The 17,879-nt window shown below is 39.8% G+C and overlaps 1 protein-coding gene across 1 annotated transcript in view; it reads right to left on the bottom strand.

Moving 5' to 3' along the window:
- Positions 1-17,879, bottom strand: part of zfpm2a (zinc finger protein, FOG family member 2a) — a 113,229-nt gene that overhangs the window by 62,814 nt on the left and 32,536 nt on the right. Inside the window, exon 3 of the mRNA XM_030782708.1 lies at positions 10,336-10,437. Within this exon, the coding sequence (XP_030638568.1) occupies positions 10,336-10,437 (102 nt within the window). The remainder of the gene's footprint in view (positions 1-10,335; positions 10,438-17,879) is intronic.

Here is a 17,879-nt window from a genome sequence, read left to right as displayed (position 1 = left end):
GCTGAGCATAGACAATCAAACACAGCTCAGATGTCGGAAAAAGAGAAGAAACTCGGTTTAAAACCTTTGTTCAAACAAAGATGTCTGAATGTGACAATAGAATGTATTCAAGTGATTAGCCACAGAGTAAACCACTGAACTTCAAACAATTTGATTTTTCTAAAAAAAAAAAAAAAATGAGATATTGGCCACGTTTATAAATATTTCTGAGCAAAAATAAATGTTGTAAAGATATAAAGTATGAAGACAATTATGCCTAAAATATTGAAAGTGCAATATTACATTTCAGTAGTTTACTTCATTCTGATAATGTTGAATCTTGGTCAGGTCTTTTTCTCACACAGTCCAGTTCAAAGTCAAGCAGTGGGAGGCTAAAGTGTGTGAACATATCAGTTGGAGCAGTGAAGTTCAGCCCCTCCTTGCATAACTGTGGGGGAGGAGATTAACCCATCAGTCTTTCTCACAAAATTACAAAGGAATTCATCACTTGGCAACCATTCAGGGCCTGTTTAAAGATGAGGTCTCAGTCAACAGAATCAGCAACACACACGCACACACACACTCACAAACAAACACACAACCACACACGCACACACACACACATATTTTGATGTGCAGGTTCATATATACGCATGCACTCTGACAATTACACACCCATACACACAAAAAAATGGTTACATAGGGTCACATGTCACACATGCAACACACACATGCACGCACACGCACACACGCACACACACATACACAGGCACGCGCACACACACACACACACACACACACACACACACACACACACACTCACACACACACACACACACACACACACAGAAATGGTTGGAAAGCAGAGGACCATTGAAATTCATCTCACAGCCTGAATTTACTTAACTGCGGGTCTGTGAGCAGTGATAAACAGAGTGATGATCCGGCAACACGTCTTTATCCATGCTTTGCTTTAATTAACGGCGGCTTGTTTGTTGAAAAGATGATTAATATGCCAATGAAAATTGCATAATTGAATACCACAACTCTCACACAATCATGGAGAAAACAGTTTTTTTTTTTTCAAATATAAAATGGCCATTAGTAATAATAATAATGATAATAATGATAATAATAAGTCTGATTCTTTTTTTCATTGATACAGGTGCAGTGAAAATACTTTAGACTGCTATTATTAAATAATGCTATTATTTAATAGTGCATTACAAAGCGTGACACAATCACTCCATGTCAACATAAACATTCTTTGATTCTTAGTGAATTTTCAGTGTAAGCAAGTAATAAAATTCTCTGAATGCTATTCTGCTGTTTATGAAATGTTCCTTGATGAAATGTGAAAAAAAGGCCTAAATGTCACAGTATTCTGCTATTTTGATCACCATTTCATACAGGGCTTAATAATACAATTCCTCTGAATTATAATGCGCTCTCTCTCTCTCTCTCTCTCTCCTCCCTGCTTTGTGTGCAGTACTGTAAAGGACAGGGACATTCAAAACTCTCTGCCTCTCAGGATGTAAACAGGTGAGCATAGGGTTTGTACTATCACCCAGCGGGACTCCTGTCATAGCAGCCGTAAGGCACTGTAGACTTCAAATATTAAAATATCACATATTACAGACTACAATGTACCAACAATTTAACAGTCAACTCTGTACTGAATTGCACTATTTTAAGAAGTTAAAGGCTGAACATAACATGTTGCAATCTGATACACAGCGCTAACAACTGACCAAAAATGGTTAATTACTACTCAGTGCATGTAATGCTCGAACTTCAAATTATGCAGACAGAGAAAAGAGAGACATATTCCTCAGAACTACTTGAGGTAAAAGGAAAAAGTTTTTTTGTATTATTTTAGGGGAAGGATGTGTCAGTTCTGTGAAATGAAGCATGACTTCGAGAATCACATATTCAAATACAGCCTCACTCAAACTTACAGTTTACCCAGAATTATCTTCTTTGCAGAATGCTTTGCATGAATGTCTCCATATTAATGCTAAATACACATTATATATGCTCACCCAATTACATCCAAATCAGACTACATCTCCCCCCACTGAAAAGCAAGAAAAGGCAGAATGTTTTGTACCCTCTCTTTAGCATTAGCCTGTTAGTAGAGTGTGCCCATACCATTTTTTTGAAGGACAATATGCATACCAAGTGCTTCCTTAACAGTGTAGACTGATAATGAGAACTTCCACAACATATAAACAGACCTGAAAATCTAAAACGATGTATCTTACTAATGTTGAACTCCAGTCCACATAGAGCGTGTTTGATACGAAAACTTTATCTAACTTCTTCTTGTCTGGCTCCAAGTGGCACATCTTCACCTTTTCTAAACCTGATGGATGTTGGTTGCCAAGAGCAATAAATTCTGCTATTTTCCTTCCTAATTTTGTTTGCCTTTGAATTGTCCCAAGCCAGATTTTTTGTGCCTCTGCAGGGAGCGTTTCGACACCTGCTGTGTTTAATGATGTTAGCCTTGTCCTCTTAGTGCTAACACGCCTCAGATCACGATACACACAGTAACCCCTGAGGATGGACTGTCTTTGGTTTTTATTTATTTACTTTTATTAATCAAATTGATTGTGTTAAGTACTTTCTCATGTGTACCTCCACACTCAGAATTTGGGATTTCAGAGATTGTGACCAACGGCTTTTGTATCTTCATTTACGTTAAAGAGAAAAGAAATAAAAAATGATTCCAGCAGTGGTTGCCACTATCATTCATAACTGCAGTTATTTACACATGGAGATACATGTTACTCATTTGTATCCATCTAACTTGGCCCTGATATAGGCACCAACAAACAGTATCAGTTAGCATAAAACAACAACAACAACAACACAGGATCCTCAGAATCTCCAGGGGGTGAAAACATGAATTACTATGCATAGACCACTCCCATATTCATTGTCAGATTGTCTTACCATTCCATAGTTACATGTGCCTAATGCTATATGCCACATGATTGGTGAAATGATAGAGTACGAGTGGTTTAGCATACACTTCACATTAATATGAATTACAGTGTAGTCTCACACCGAGAGGACTACTTATGTTTCAATTGCCCCGGAAAGCAAAAGCCCCAGTAAGTGTCTATAGGCAAGGGACAAAATAGAATTTTATCTTTCTTGTTAGATAATAACTGTGATTGTATTTAGTGCTTTTAGATTGCATTAGTGCTATTTTAGACTGGCTCCATTACTAACAAGCATGAAGTTTTCTCTTAAAGCCTCTTAGCGTATCGGATCAGTGGCTACATTTGCATCAAGACATAGTGTAAGAGACTATGTGCAGAGTGATTTGTCTAATCTCTTGTTACATTTTTCATCATCACAATCAAACACTGTGTGTGTGTGTGTGTGTGTGAGTGTGTGTGAGTGTGCTGGGGGTAGGATCTCTATGAATCCGTGTGCATATGTCTATGGGAAACTGCATATTCTCTCACTCATGCCATTTTAGAGTTATTTTCTCCAATGTTTAAAAATATTATTCCGTGTCCTGTTCATTCACATTATTCTGAATTTCCAAAAATACAAAACAATACCATACAAAATGTGGTGACATAGTCATTCTGAACAATTTCTCTCAGTGAGTGTATTTAGGTATCTTTTTAACTCAAACCCATTTTAGTATCATCATGGAATCAATACAATAAGCACATCCATATTTACAAACTGAAACACAGTCACTCTGAAGTTTCATTTTAAATACTGTAGTTGATATTGTTGCCTGACAACAAAAGCTCTCTATCTATGTACAACTGGTTAATATGCCTTTCTAAGATCTGGTTAGTCTCTGTTGTTTACAGATTTGAATGAAGCACAATATAATACGTCTGTCTTTTAATTAACCTGTCTCACATCTAATTCAGAATCATCTGGTCACATCCAGTATTTCAAAGGTACTGTTTTTGCTAAAGATTCTTGTACAATACTGGACTGACAATCTGATCGTTCACAATAACACTTATCTACGCGAGACTGAATGAAAACGCTTCAAAGGAGGATGACTGAAAGCAGCGAATGAAACACACTCCCTGGGAGAATGATCCGCAGTGAGGCATGTCAAAATTTCTTGATTACAAGGGAAATAAACAACTCTGAATGAAAGCCTCTGCTCAAAGTTGGCGCTTTGCATACATTAAATTCCAGTCTGTCTATAAGTCTTCTTAAAACGCTTAGGTATCAGAGGCAGCTGCTCTGACAAGCTTTCCCTTATGATTTCGTCTGCTCTGTTATCAAACCTCTCAAATGGATCTCAGGCTGTACTTCCTGTGACAAAAGCCAGACGGAACCCTCCTGAAGGATACATCTTTTTATCCGTACATTTTCCAGTCCAATCTACTGCAACATGTGCAGAGAGGTCTGGGCAATAGTTTACCAATCTTCGCTTTCCAAGACTCACTCTCTCTCTCTCTCTCTCTCTCTCTCTCACACTCTCTCCCTCTCTGTGCTAAAGGCTTGAGGGGTTCAATCAATGGAGCTTTGATCTCGGCTGGAACTATAATTATTTAACATTGTTACAAGGATTTCTCTAATCCATCCTACCATTAAATCCCTTTTACACCCTCATCTTCAGGAGTCTAATCTGCATCTGGGCACTCGTTTCTCTGTTCCCCTCCCCTCTGACGACACCCTGACTTAACGGACTTCTGAGAATAATTAAGGGAAAAAATAGCCAAATAGGCGAGAAAAATACTTCTGTGCCCCCTCCGAACCCTGCCGCCACGCAAAATTTGGCAGGTGTCAAGAACAGTTTTTAAAAGTTTATCAAACAGGAAGTTTGCAATCTTTCTACCATCTGCTCAATGGTCTGTTTATCCAAATGGGACCCTTCTCTTTTCCATGTATATCAGTATTGCTGAGGCAGTAACCAGAGGAATGTGATGCAGCTGTGGCCACATCTTTGGAGAACACAGCCTTCTCCGTTTTCACTTGCGCTTATGAGAAGAACCTGAGACAACTCAGTACTGCAGAGTCTTGACCATTAAAGCCGTCAGTCAATGACAATATTCTCTGGTATATCGCTCTTTGATGCTGAAGTGGATATGTACATTTAAACCAACAGACATTCCACTACTGAATAAAACATAAAACACGTTTGAACTGAATGAATGTTTCTATTTTCTCATATGTCTCTTTAGGACCTGGTCCTACATTCCACTGTGGTCTAAACTCGCACAGGCTAATCATATCAAATCTACTACTGCCATCTGTTCATTTTTGGGGTGGAACAAAAAAAAGTAAAACATTGATCATTCTAATGTATTTTGAAAAAAAAAAAAAAACACCAGCCTTTCTCAAATATTTGTGCCTGTATGTTTCGCCGTGATATAAATAGCAGCGTGGCGAATGCAAACATTTGTTGAGGCACCTGCCATACCCGTGTGGCCATCTGCTCCACAAATTCACTTAGTGTGACATGTGTGCATTAAAGCTGAAATGGCCATTGTTTCATGTGAATGGGGTCGTGAGACGACCAGTAGGAAACAGACTTGATGGTGGGCCACACAGAGAAGCAGAAGATGTACTTTTTGTATAAACTGTTTGTCTGTGAAGGATTCCTCTTACATGTCTCTTCCTCTACCTGGTACTGAGTGACGAGCTTGTGCCCAGGTGTTACAAAGAGATGGGTACTCTCCAGCACAGAGATGTGCCTGCACTGGGATTTGTTGAGTGCAGAGATTCGTCCGCAAATGTGGTTGCTTCCAGCCAGGGCTTTCTGAAAGACACCATACTCTACATTCCTTGCGTGTGACCCACGTTTGGCTAACTGGATCAAAACTGTCTATGCAACGAACAACATTCATTAATATGATGAAGGTTTAAATGAAGGATGCGTTAAAACTCTAAGGAGTTGTCAGTCATCTTAAGTGTGAGGTTCCTGTCAGTTGGACTCTCAATTCACAACATATTTTGCAATGCTTATTACACAACTTATTATGCAAAACAAAGGCGATACGAACCTCTGCTGGTACTACATTACTTTAACCACCGATGCAAATATTTCAAAGCTATCATTTTATTTACTGTACAAATATGAATGTGTTTCAACATCATCAAGTATGAATAAGTTCTCGACTTTCTGGGGCCCTGAGATTTGTGATGGAAGCCTGGTATACTGTAGAAGACACTGTGATTAAGTGAACAGAAGTTCATTAGCACATAGCACTAACAGCCCACCCACCCAAACACACACTTTCTTTTTTGCCTTAAGGAGATTGTCAAGATATGTATCAAAGAAGTCCATGATAATTAGCAAATTGCTGTGCATGCTCTTCCATCCTTTTACACAAGACTGCAAAGATGCATGACGAGAGCTTGGCTTCAAACGGCAGATGGAGCAGAAGATATCTCGGCGCTGTCTTCCATTGAGAGCTAAGCGGGTGATCTTACAGAGCCGACATCAAGGAACATTCTCCAAACAAGTTCTCTCCCTTTGGATTAATAACTTGCTTGGTGAAGTAATACAAGCCCACATGAAGGAGCAAAGGCAAAGAATCCTGAAGAATCGGAGTACTTGACACAAGTTCTTCACAACGATGAGGAGATTATGAATTTTTTTTTCTTTTTAAAGGGTCCAATTAAAGAGACGAAGCTATATCAGTTCTTTCTGCCGCAAAGACAAATTGAGGAGGTGATTTAATGTATTCTTCGCAGCAGGTGGACTTGGTCAAAGTCACTTCATTAAGAAACACTCCCTCTCTTCCATGTAATGGCCATTAAACATCCTATTCAGATATACTCACACAAAGTGATTAAGAGTTATCTTTCAGTGATCGTAATCACACCTGTTTAAACTTAACCAAAGGAATAACAAAGGAAATTTTGAATGCTCAGGATCTGAGCGCTCGCTAAAAAAAAAAAAAAAAAAAAAGATAACAGGGCAGACAGTCTCAAACTAAATAAATTTGCTTTTAATCGCTTCTAACAGGAAGTCATGTCATTTCAGATGTTCATATTTGATTGTCTGATTTCCTACTTTATTCAAATTATAACATGCCCATCTGACTTCTTCAACACAATGGGCAAAATTAAAAAGGGGAAATGGCCTTTCAAAGGAGACATGATGTGAAAGCCAATTCCATCATTACGTGCGTAGATTAAGCCTCCTACACTGTACTCTGGCCTAAAAAGACAATACAGTTTTACTATTTGGAGAGCAACAGCATATCTTGCACTCTAAGAGAGCTGTTTCCTATCAGATAAAATGGACTGATTTCTCATTTACATTCTATTTTTTTCCCTCAGATATACATTGGCCATTCCTACAGACCTCTGACATTAATATGTCTGTCTGTGAACAGGGTTCAGGCTGTGTTGCAAAGATCATATCTTTGTAATGCGACAAGATTATCAGTGACATGGAAAACTTATCAGTGTGAGTTAAATCATGATGTTGGGTAAAAATGGAATGCTAATAGATACAAATCTGATTACATCGTTTAAAAAATCGTTTAAATAGCAATCCACAAAGGGAAACCAATTTCAAAAGACTTTTTATACAGTCTTGCGGAACTAGTGTATTCATAACCATGTTATTAATGCAGTCCACTGCCAGAATTCAGATTCAGAATACTAATAGCAAAATGAAAAGTGTGTTTACTCAGCCACAGACTTCAACTGTGCTGAAGGTTGGAAGAATTCAAGCTAACCTACTGATTAGCTCCTTTACCTGACGATACCTGAGACAATATCTTATCTGATGCAATGCGCTATAGTCAGGGAAATCTGAGTCCTACAGCTGACAATTAGGCAGTGACGCAGTGCTTTTTACAGTTCAAATCTCCGTCTGCACTAGCACACTATCGCTATACAGAAAGTGTGTATCTCTTACGATGATGGCTTGGGACAGGAAGGATAATTGGAGTCAGTCACATTGAGCTACAGTACAACACCACCCCCCCCTCCCCATCCCCCCCTCCCCGCCCCCCCAAACCGCCACCCCGTCGCCCCTCCCCTTCTCATTTCAAAGCGCTAGTTTTAAGCTCAGCGTTTTCTCGGCCCAAAGGCCTGGCTAGGATGTGATGCCTCTTTTTTGTCGCAGCCCCCATAGTGGTGGGCTGACACCCTGAGCCCTGCCTGCTGCCCGATCACAGCGATGCTTTATTGCTGTCGTCCGAGCGCTCTTATCTTACGCTGCCAATGCTCATTTCCTTCCCCAGATTGAAATGCAAATGTGAAATTTAATGATAAATGCATTATCTGATAGGGCAGATAACACTGATTCACTGTCAGTATAAAATACACACCCCAGGGGGGCTTCCGCTGCCAACTTCCCCCCAAATCCACTTTTATAAACGCATGTACCTGCAATAAATTCTCCAGGTCATATGCATTAAAAGGGAATCATATTTTGTGTATTCAGCAATGTGACTGTGCAGCCGAACAGTAATTGCTGCTGTTGCTATCTTGTTCGATGTATTATCCATCACTTTGATGAAGTGACTTTTAAGAGGAAAAAAAAAAAAAAAACAAGATAAAACTATTTTTTTTTTCATCAAACCCTCTGTGGAAGCAAGGGAAAAATCATGCATGGTAAAATGAGATTTTTCAAGAGGAAACGATAAATACTTTTTTGTCTGTCTTAAGCTTTTTGTTGGCGTGCACAGGCTATGTTCAAGCATATACACAATAAGCTTAAGCAGTTTAATCCATTCCATTCAGTCCTGGTAACTTAACTTATAATGCAGTGGTGATAATAAGTTCATTTAAGCCCATCATTCCAGCAGTCGCTAAAGGTTTGCTCATAAACCCAATTTAGTCTAACTGATGGCTCTCATTGGACCACTGGACCATGTAGTGGAAGGTATTTTCATTCATGTCCCTCCTTAAACCACATGTTTTGCATTTACAGGAGTTTGATAAATGTCAAATGAAAAGAGAAACTGTCAAAGAACAAATCTGAAACAAGACAATGAAAGGACTTTGCAATATTTTGGCTAAGAAACACATAAAATGAATATAGATCTCACTTCTTTCAACAACTGATCAGAAACGCTACAGTATAGAAAATGCGTTGAGGTCAGCTCTCCAGATAATTTATTGCAGCAAAAGCTACAGGAGAGAGGACCTGTAGCCAACTGCACTTATATTTGCCCCTTGCATATATTCTGTGTAGTCTAAGAACACTGTACTTGACCACACAACTCAACTGTAAAAATATGAAACATTACTACTGTTTAATCATAAACATGTATGATTTCCAAATAACCTTCAGGTTTGATCATAATGTTTTTTAACATTCTATGAGCCTATTTTTCAAATCAAAAAAGCCTGATTAAATGCCATATCCTTAACTTTCATTAAATCGGTTTATTAGAAAATGCACTTGTTAGAGTCAGATTTGCAATGAATGAATAAGAACTGATCTTATGATTGTATTAAAAGTCATACGATGCATTATGACTGCCTCATAATGCATTAAATATGCAGGTTTCATGCAAAGAATTACAGTAATATCTGCCTCAGTAATGACTGTAATGACTGCTTCATAAATAAAATTTTACTAAGAAACATGCATTATCAACAATTGCTCTCCCTGACACATGGTGCTGACAGTGAAAATGTGTTGACAGTGATATGGAACTGAGATTTAAACAATGAAACGCACACTTACCCATTTCAACTCTCATTAAACCCACTCAAACAGCCCAGAGTTTTCCCTTAGCAGAGTGCCGTTGTCAAGGACATCTTCAGATGCCCTGCTATTGAGCGGTTCAAATCCTCAGATCCCAAATGGATTAATTTAAAAGATGTCATAATGGGCTGCTTACAAGCGATTAGCGGACGCCAGCTAATGGGCTAAATGCTTTAAGGAAGGCCAGGGACAACCTGATGTCACCCAAATCTGTTAGATACAGGTGTGATATCTCACACACATAGCAAACCACCTTCAGTTCTGACACACTTTAATATCAGTCAACTGGAGCCTTCACAAAAGTACACAATGAACTTTCTCAAATCTCAAACCAGGACGTGTGATAAATGTTGAGATTGAAACTCGAGCAATATATTTTTCTCTTTCTTTCTTTCTTTCTTTCTTTCTTTCTTTCTTTCTTTCTTTCTTTCTGTCTTTCTTTCTTTCTTTCTCAGTATATGGCTACTGCCTGTACTGTATTAAATTATGAATGAATTTCCTGTGATCAAAGGACTCTTCCTGTGAACACTGAGAGGACATTTACCATAGTGGAGGAGCAGGTGAAATGCTAGAGACCACATACGGGAGCAGCATGAAATTAAACACACACTCACACACATACACAGTTGAACTAACACGACTGGCACAGAGAGTGTGTGATGTCTGAATTCAGTGTATAAGCTTACTTGGACCATCCCATTCCTCAGGTTCCACAGGGGGGTGCCTGGCCTTCTCATTCTGCCCATCCATGTCAGATTCACCCACTTCCCTAGTGGTATCCTCCTCACCTGCTGGACGAGACAGACAGCCATTCAGCTTTGTTTTTTCAAATGCTATTCAATCAATCACAGAACAAGATAACCATTTAAATTTAGTCCTAAAATGACAGAGGGTAAATCTAGATGATTTTGTAAATACTTTAAATATGCTTTATTATAACCTTTCAGATAACAATCACGTATGCCATAACTCAAAAGTATGACATTAAAATGCACTGTAACTTTAAACCCCACTGTTTCTTATTCACAGTGTAATGCAGTTGCAGTCTTGGTGTGAACCGTGTGTTTTTGAGCTCGTGGAACAGCTGCACATTTATCTGATTGTACAATTATCCCATGGGTTTGCACAAGAGGAAATCTCATTGGCACAGAAGGGAAAAGGAAGCCTAAGTGTGTTTGTATATGTGTGAGTGTGTGTGTGTGTGTGTGTGTGAATGTTTCCATCCATGCAGGTGTGTGTAAAGAATGCAAAACTGAGCTTCAAGCAATAAGACTCTCTCCTCTCATCTCATAATTTCTCCATACTATTACAAAGCATTTTATCACCTCAGCATTATGATTTCTGATAACCAGGGAAATAATCCCAGTGTATTTTCAGGGTACTGTTATATACTTCTACTACACAAGTCTCCACAGCATTGCATACCATGACTGAGGTGCCAATAATGCCAACTATGTACACAGGCATAGCAGGTGTGAGACATTCCTTTATAAAACGACCAAAAGCTCATGCTTAAAACTGAGAAAAGGAAAAAAAAAATATACGATGTTTGTTTGTCTCTGTATTAGCTGACTGAGGTTTGCACTCAGAAACATCCATTGGGCCCTGCTGGCTGCAGGTCTGCTCTGCTTTGCCCTGTGTGTGTGTGTGTGTGTGTGTGTGTGTGTGTGTGTAGGAAAGGCTATTGTGTTTTCTGCCACCATGCCAACCTGTTTCACACAACCTTGGTGTGCGTTCTGTTGACTGGTGATGACGCAGTAGGTAAAGGGTAGAGGAAAAAAACCCCAGAAAAAAGTAGTTTATAAAAGGAAAGACATTCATGACACAAGGCACAAAAGAATGATGAGAACACAGGTGTGAGCGTTCTCCTCCTATCCGTGATGATTAATCTGAAAGGAACCAAAAAGGAACCAAACCTTGTCCAGTAGATGATCTGTTAATCAGTCATTTATCTCGGGCATTCAGTGAGAACAACTGTCGGTGCTGTGGTGAGCATTCACACCAGATCCTGTAACACACCGGAGCAGCTTTTGTGACGCTCAGCACAGAGACGCCGGTCCATCCTGATGGGTTAATCTTCTGATCGAAACTCTCTCGCTATGCTGTTTTTTTTTTTTTAAGCCATTTAAGACATGGCTCACTTCAAAGGCAGCCAGTAAACATGGCCAAAAGCGCAGCAGCTTCCTGCCTTGGCTGTGCAGAAACAGGGGAAGTCTGCAGTACTGTCCTACTTTAACTGCACATGAGGTCATTATGACCTACATTCGCTTATGCAAGCTCTTGCTTAGGACCAGGCTTTTTTCTTTTTTCTTTTTCTTTTTTTTTTTTTTTTTTACTGTCTTTACCTCCTCTGCTGAAGAAAAAAAGAGGGAGAAACAACTAAAAGTGCTTGACTGTTCACAGTGTCAGGCCTCAAGAAGCTCTTTAGCACACTCATCTAGTATTATGATGAGAAGAACAAAAGCCGAATATCAACAGTTCTTTTCCAATGTAGCAGAGAAGAGGGGGGAAAAAAAAAAGCCAAGGAGATAACATTAAAGGCACTACCTTGATCTCAGGCGAACATGTTAAGCCCTGTAACGAAACGTATTGGAACTGTTTAATTACTGCTCAGGAAATGAAGCTACAAGATGATTCCTTAATTAAGCAGTGATTAAGGATTTTCTGCCTTCTATCTAGAACAGTTTGCAATGCATTTTAAACACAATCGCCGCGGCAACCTCGCAGGGAACAATGTCACAGGGCTTGATGAAGTTTCTTCTAAGAACCTTGCGGGAGACGACAAGGGAAAATGTAAGGCTAGCATTTACAGTAAAAATATAATGCTTTATGTGGAGCATGGGAGAGGGATAAACAGACTTGCCCGCATTAAATGAAGTTTTATCTTTTAATAAAAATATGGACAGAACATTTTTTTTTTAGTATGCAACAAATAAGCTGGGCTGATTACAGGCTTTTTCTCTAGAAATTGCCAACTGTAATTAGTCATATGAAAAAGGGCTGATTGCCTTGCAATCATTAAAATGTATGTCTGTTGAAAGGATAAGCTGCATATGGTATTTACAATGACCTGAGTTGGAACATTTTTTGTGTGTGTGCAGGCCTGCTGTGCTCTTCTGCGCGCGTGCGCTTGTGTGTGTGTGTGTGTGTGTGTGTGTGTGTGTGTGTGTTTGTCTGACATGCCAGCGGAGTGAGTTGGTGAAATCAGCCCTATCACTGGCCTATCAGAGGACAGCCGTGTCGTATTGTTTAGCCTAATGGCAGCAACACACACTCAGGTCAATAAGCTTATAGGCGATTTACACAAACAACTCCTCCAGCAAGGTAGCAACAAAGTCATATTGGCTTTTCCCTCTCCCTCTCTGCATTGTCTCACCAAGAAAGCCCTTGAAAATGTCAACTAGGTGCAGGTGATTTTAAGGAGATCTGAGCTCCCTAATCCCGATCAGTCGAGCGGTTTGAGACATGAGCCGGACAGACAGAGAGGGACAGAAAAACTACGATTTCACAATGCTAAATGGTGTTTCGTTCCCTTTTTTCTAAGCCTGCAGGCAGAGAGAACTGATGTGGCAGAATCATCAGCCAGTCATTATCTCATACTATGGGTTTTGCTCTGAGATCATGGACTTATTCCTGCAGGTTTGTGTTATTTAATGACCTAAAGGTAGGAAAGCAAGCTTGTTTTTGAAATATGACCAACTCTTCATTAATGATATTCCCTTATTGAATATAACGATAATATTTCTTTTTCCAAAGGCAAAGGCAAAGCTAGCTCATTTGCTGAAGTTAATAGATATTCTATGATGTACATAAAAAACTCACACAACTGATCCATAATACGGATGCAATTAAAATAGCACAATGGAGCTTGTTGGTCAACAGTTCAAAAGACCAGAATCAGCATTACGTCCAAGTCCACAGTTCATATTCTCCCTTCTGATAAGCTGCTTGGCATACAAATCTCAGCTTATGATACAAACAAATTTCAAACAGCTCCCATGGAAAAAAGAGCCCTACAAAATCCCACAAAGCACTCCAGTGGTGTGCGGTGATTAGCGAAAAGGCCTCAACACTATCTCTGTAAAGGCCCATAAATTCCCATCATTACAGAATCTGGCAGTTTGAGGCAGTGCGGCTGCTGCCTGGGTTTTATCTCACTGAGATGCAGTCTGGGAGCATGTAGATCTGGTCCGGCTAGATTGTCATACTTAACAAACATTAATGATTCATTTCCTCCGCAGAGTCAAATGGGGCTAAAGGGATGTCTCGTTTCATCTTATCGCGCTGCAAATTAGCATTTCCCATATTCTCGCTCTACTCTGTGCATTTGAATTCCGCATTTTACCGTTCCCTCCACTGTCTGATACAAGAAAAAAAAAATATATTGGGAAGATATTTCTATGGTGAAGATTCCGATTACCTTGAAATTGCACAAAGAGCGGTGTAATTAATTCTGCCACTTTCTGTTTATTGGCCCTGCATCTCTGGCTCCTCTAGCTCAAATGATTCATTCAGAAGTCATCTGAGGAGGTCAGTGTGCCTTCCTATTGGCTAAAATGACTCATACTTATTCAAGTCTCTCTCAGCTGTGATTGAATCAACAGTCTGCGGCAGAATCATAATGTGGCCATTGTGATCAATTAATTGAGATTGGAACATGGTGCGATGGCCTTCACAGGAAGTGACACCATAGCATCGTTACATGACACCAAGCTAATGCATGTCAGTGACACCATTAAATTATCAACCTGTTTGACAAAAAAAATTACATAGTATTCAAATTTGTACCATTGAAAGTTGAACAGAACAAGCTTTCCTTTCACCTGGGGACCCGTGTGGTGACCTATTCTGAGACAATCTGCTTGACTGCTTAAGCTCATATTTTTCTGTCCTCTGCTGTAAAACAAACAGTGTAGAGGACGCTGTGAGGTTGCTGGAGCGATTGTGTTTAAAGACGCAACAGCAAGGTGAAATTTCACAATTTCTGTAAAAAAAAAAAAAAGCCATTTGGTAAATACAATGCTTTCACTCTTACAATTATAGCTCTGGGTGTGACAATGGGGTATAAATTCTGGCGTGGAACTTGGGCTTCCATGTGCTGTTCACAAGCAAAACTCTATAAATGGGAAATTGACCGTGCCAGGGAAGATGTTTGAGGAGAGCTTCTTTAATCGCCAAGGAGACGGCAAGGTCGCCTCTGGAGAATCAGGGGTGTCTTCTTTTTTTTTTTCTTTTTTTTTTTTTCGGGTTTGGAGGTAGTGGGGGTGGGCACTCATCTCCTGGAACAAACCTCTTTCTCTCTGTTTCATGTTTATTCACGTGCTCTCGCGCTTGGTTCACCCTATTCAACGGGAGAGACTTCATTTCACACTGCTGTATGCTGTTTCAATACCATTATGTCTGAAGTCATTGACAAGAGCCTCTCAATCATTTCATGGTACATGAGTATGCAACAGAGTTACTGAAGCTGAAACTCTTCTCAAATAGTTTAAGGTGGCCACTCACAGGAACCCTCTTCCGTAGTCCCACCGTCTCAGATAGCATGAAGGCTGCTTGGAACCAGGAACAAGTGATGTGCAAAAGAGATGAGTGTTTTTCCTGACAGTTTCACATCCGTTACTCTTTACGCTTATTTGTTCAAAGTGAGATTAAGAAATCATACGTGTGATGCTCCTTGTAAATCATTCCTGCCGTGTTTAAGCAGACGGAATTTTGATGACACAAAAAACACTTTCACGGTGATCCCACGGAAATCGATTGTTTACGCGCGTAAAACAAAAAAAAAAAGTATGCTCTTCAGCAGTGAAGCAAAGAGAGGGGATTGAGGTTATCTAATGACGCAAAGACAGTAAAGAACAAACAAATCGGGTTGGAGAATTCTGGGGTGGACAGACAGTGACGGGCGAATGAATTTAAGGTGAGATGAAGGATCTTTTGGGAGCTCAAGCTAAGACGTCAAGGTAAGAGAGTTATCAGAGGAGCCCCATTTTTCTCCTTCCAAGGACAAGGCAAATGGGTACGACTTTCGTGGCATTCAACTCCTTGACCTTTGTGCCTTTAAGCCGCTTTGCAACTTCACCACACTCCGATCAAAGTTAATAAGTGCTTGGTATGTTAATGAAAATGGGTGCTCCTCTTTGTGTTCCGACAGCTTTTTAATGTCTATTATGGGATGAAACTTTTAATGGAGGTTTTAGGTCTTCCCTGACAAGTCCATTTCTGAAGAATGACTACACAGATACAAGGGGCTAAGCTAGGAGCGGAGAGCCAGGCTAGTCCGCGCTGGAGAAACCTTCCATGGGAGGAGACCTTATTCTCCACTGCAGCCCCGAGCAGATAAAGGCCCCCAGGATGAGTGGCTGCTTTTAAAGCCCTGCTGTTGACTCTACATTGAGCTAATTACGCCACACCATCATATTTGAGAGGGTTTACTTAATCAACGAGGCCTTCTCTGTCTTCCTATAGTGAAGGAATAACACACATAAACCGTTTAATACCGCCAGGATTGTGTCTTGTTTAATTCGCGGCACTCGTGGCGTAAGTGGGGTAAATTTAAGCCACTCAGACGCAAGACTAAATGAGTTTTAAAGAGATCTAATTGAGGAGCGGATCAAGGGGAAAATGGCTACACCTGATGAGCACGCATAACTTGTAAAGAGCAGAGAATAAGAACTTGGCCAGAAAATTACAGCATGGGGAAAGGAAGAGACTTAGTGAAGAATTAGCTTCACCAGATAGAAAAGTATGAAATCTGACGTAAACAGCTCATGGATGACAAGGGGAAAGATTATTTAAGTATCTTGGAAATGAAACAGAACTTTGGAACACTATTGGTCTTAGTCTCTACGTACCAATCAAAAAGTTAAAGAGCGCTTTAGAAAGGATTTGCTAAAGCTTGGTCTTGGAGCAGACAAAAGGGTTATCAAAGGTGCAGTTGATACACTGTGTAGTCTCTCCCTAAGAATCGTCTGCCGTATCTGTATGAGGTTTTCAACTTATTTTTAAGACTAATGGACTTTTCCCCGACTTATAAAACTCCTTTTCTGAAGCTATGAATTTGTCTTGCGTCCCTTGTGGTAAAATGTCATGGGATTGCCTATAAAACATCTGTAGTGCACATTAATATCTCCAGCCATTTTAATCCAGCAGATTAACTTGATGCTCTCACATCAGTTGCGTGACTTGTCTGGTGTTCCACCTATGTGTGATTCTTCATAGTGATAAAATGACACATATGCATTCTTACACTGATAAAAACACACCCATTCAACATATCTGTATGGGCAAACCTTTAAAAAAAGCAATTATCACAGAATTCTTTTTTTCTGGAAACACCTGTTTTTGCCCCATTTAACAAGTGTTTATATCATAGTTCTACTCTATTTTACAAGGGCTCCATGTCTGTTTTTCATCTTTCCAGTATATTTTGCTATGTAATCAAAATTTGGGGGTAACGACAGTGCAAAAAAACAATGCAGTTCTGAGGTAAATAATAGTTTCTTTTAGATCTCCAGAAGAACAGGATACTAGGGTCATCCCATTTTAACCAACACTACCATCAGTATTCACGCTCTGGCAATTCACAATTCTTTCATTTTTTTTGTCTTAAAGAGAAAAATGTACATGCTATTACACCACATGGTAAACATAAAACATAAAAAGATTCTTCTCTCTCTCTCTCCCTCTCTCTCTCTCTTTTTTTTCAGAGATGTCTCCTTGAACAAATTCCCGCAAGGCATATTGGTTAAAAAAAAAAAAAGTGTAGAAAAATGTTATTCAGGAATAATTCTTTTTGTGGAAAAGGGGGACATTCAAAGCATCAACTACTCATTAACAAGTCAAATTTCTGGCTTTTTCCTGCGAGTGAAATTGGGCACTCCAAGGGTGGTGGCACCTCAAGGTTGGAAAGGACGAGTGACAGCTCTGTCATCTTCACAATGTAACCTGGAGCACACCACAGAATAATTCCTATGATGGTGAGGTGTAACCAAAAATGAAATAAACAGATCGAAGAAAAAAAAAGAAAGCAACCTAATTGAATTGAAGTTCAAAGAGGAGGGGACGGTTTTGTCTGTGCTGGCCTACTTGGTGATGGAGGCAGGTGTGTGGCTGGCTTGGTGTATATTGTGAATGCTTGCATGTGCAAGATGCCAAGCACTATGTTGGCTGCTGCTCTCTCTTGCTCTGGCCAGCCACTGTTATGAGAGAGAGAGAGAGAGAGAGAGAGAGA

Source organism: Chanos chanos, chromosome 8 (assembly GCF_902362185.1).
Source record: "Chanos chanos chromosome 8, fChaCha1.1, whole genome shotgun sequence".
In the NCBI taxonomy this organism is placed as follows: Eukaryota; Metazoa; Chordata; class Actinopteri; order Gonorynchiformes; family Chanidae; genus Chanos; species Chanos chanos.
This window is presented reverse-complemented; position numbering and strand designations above follow the sequence as displayed.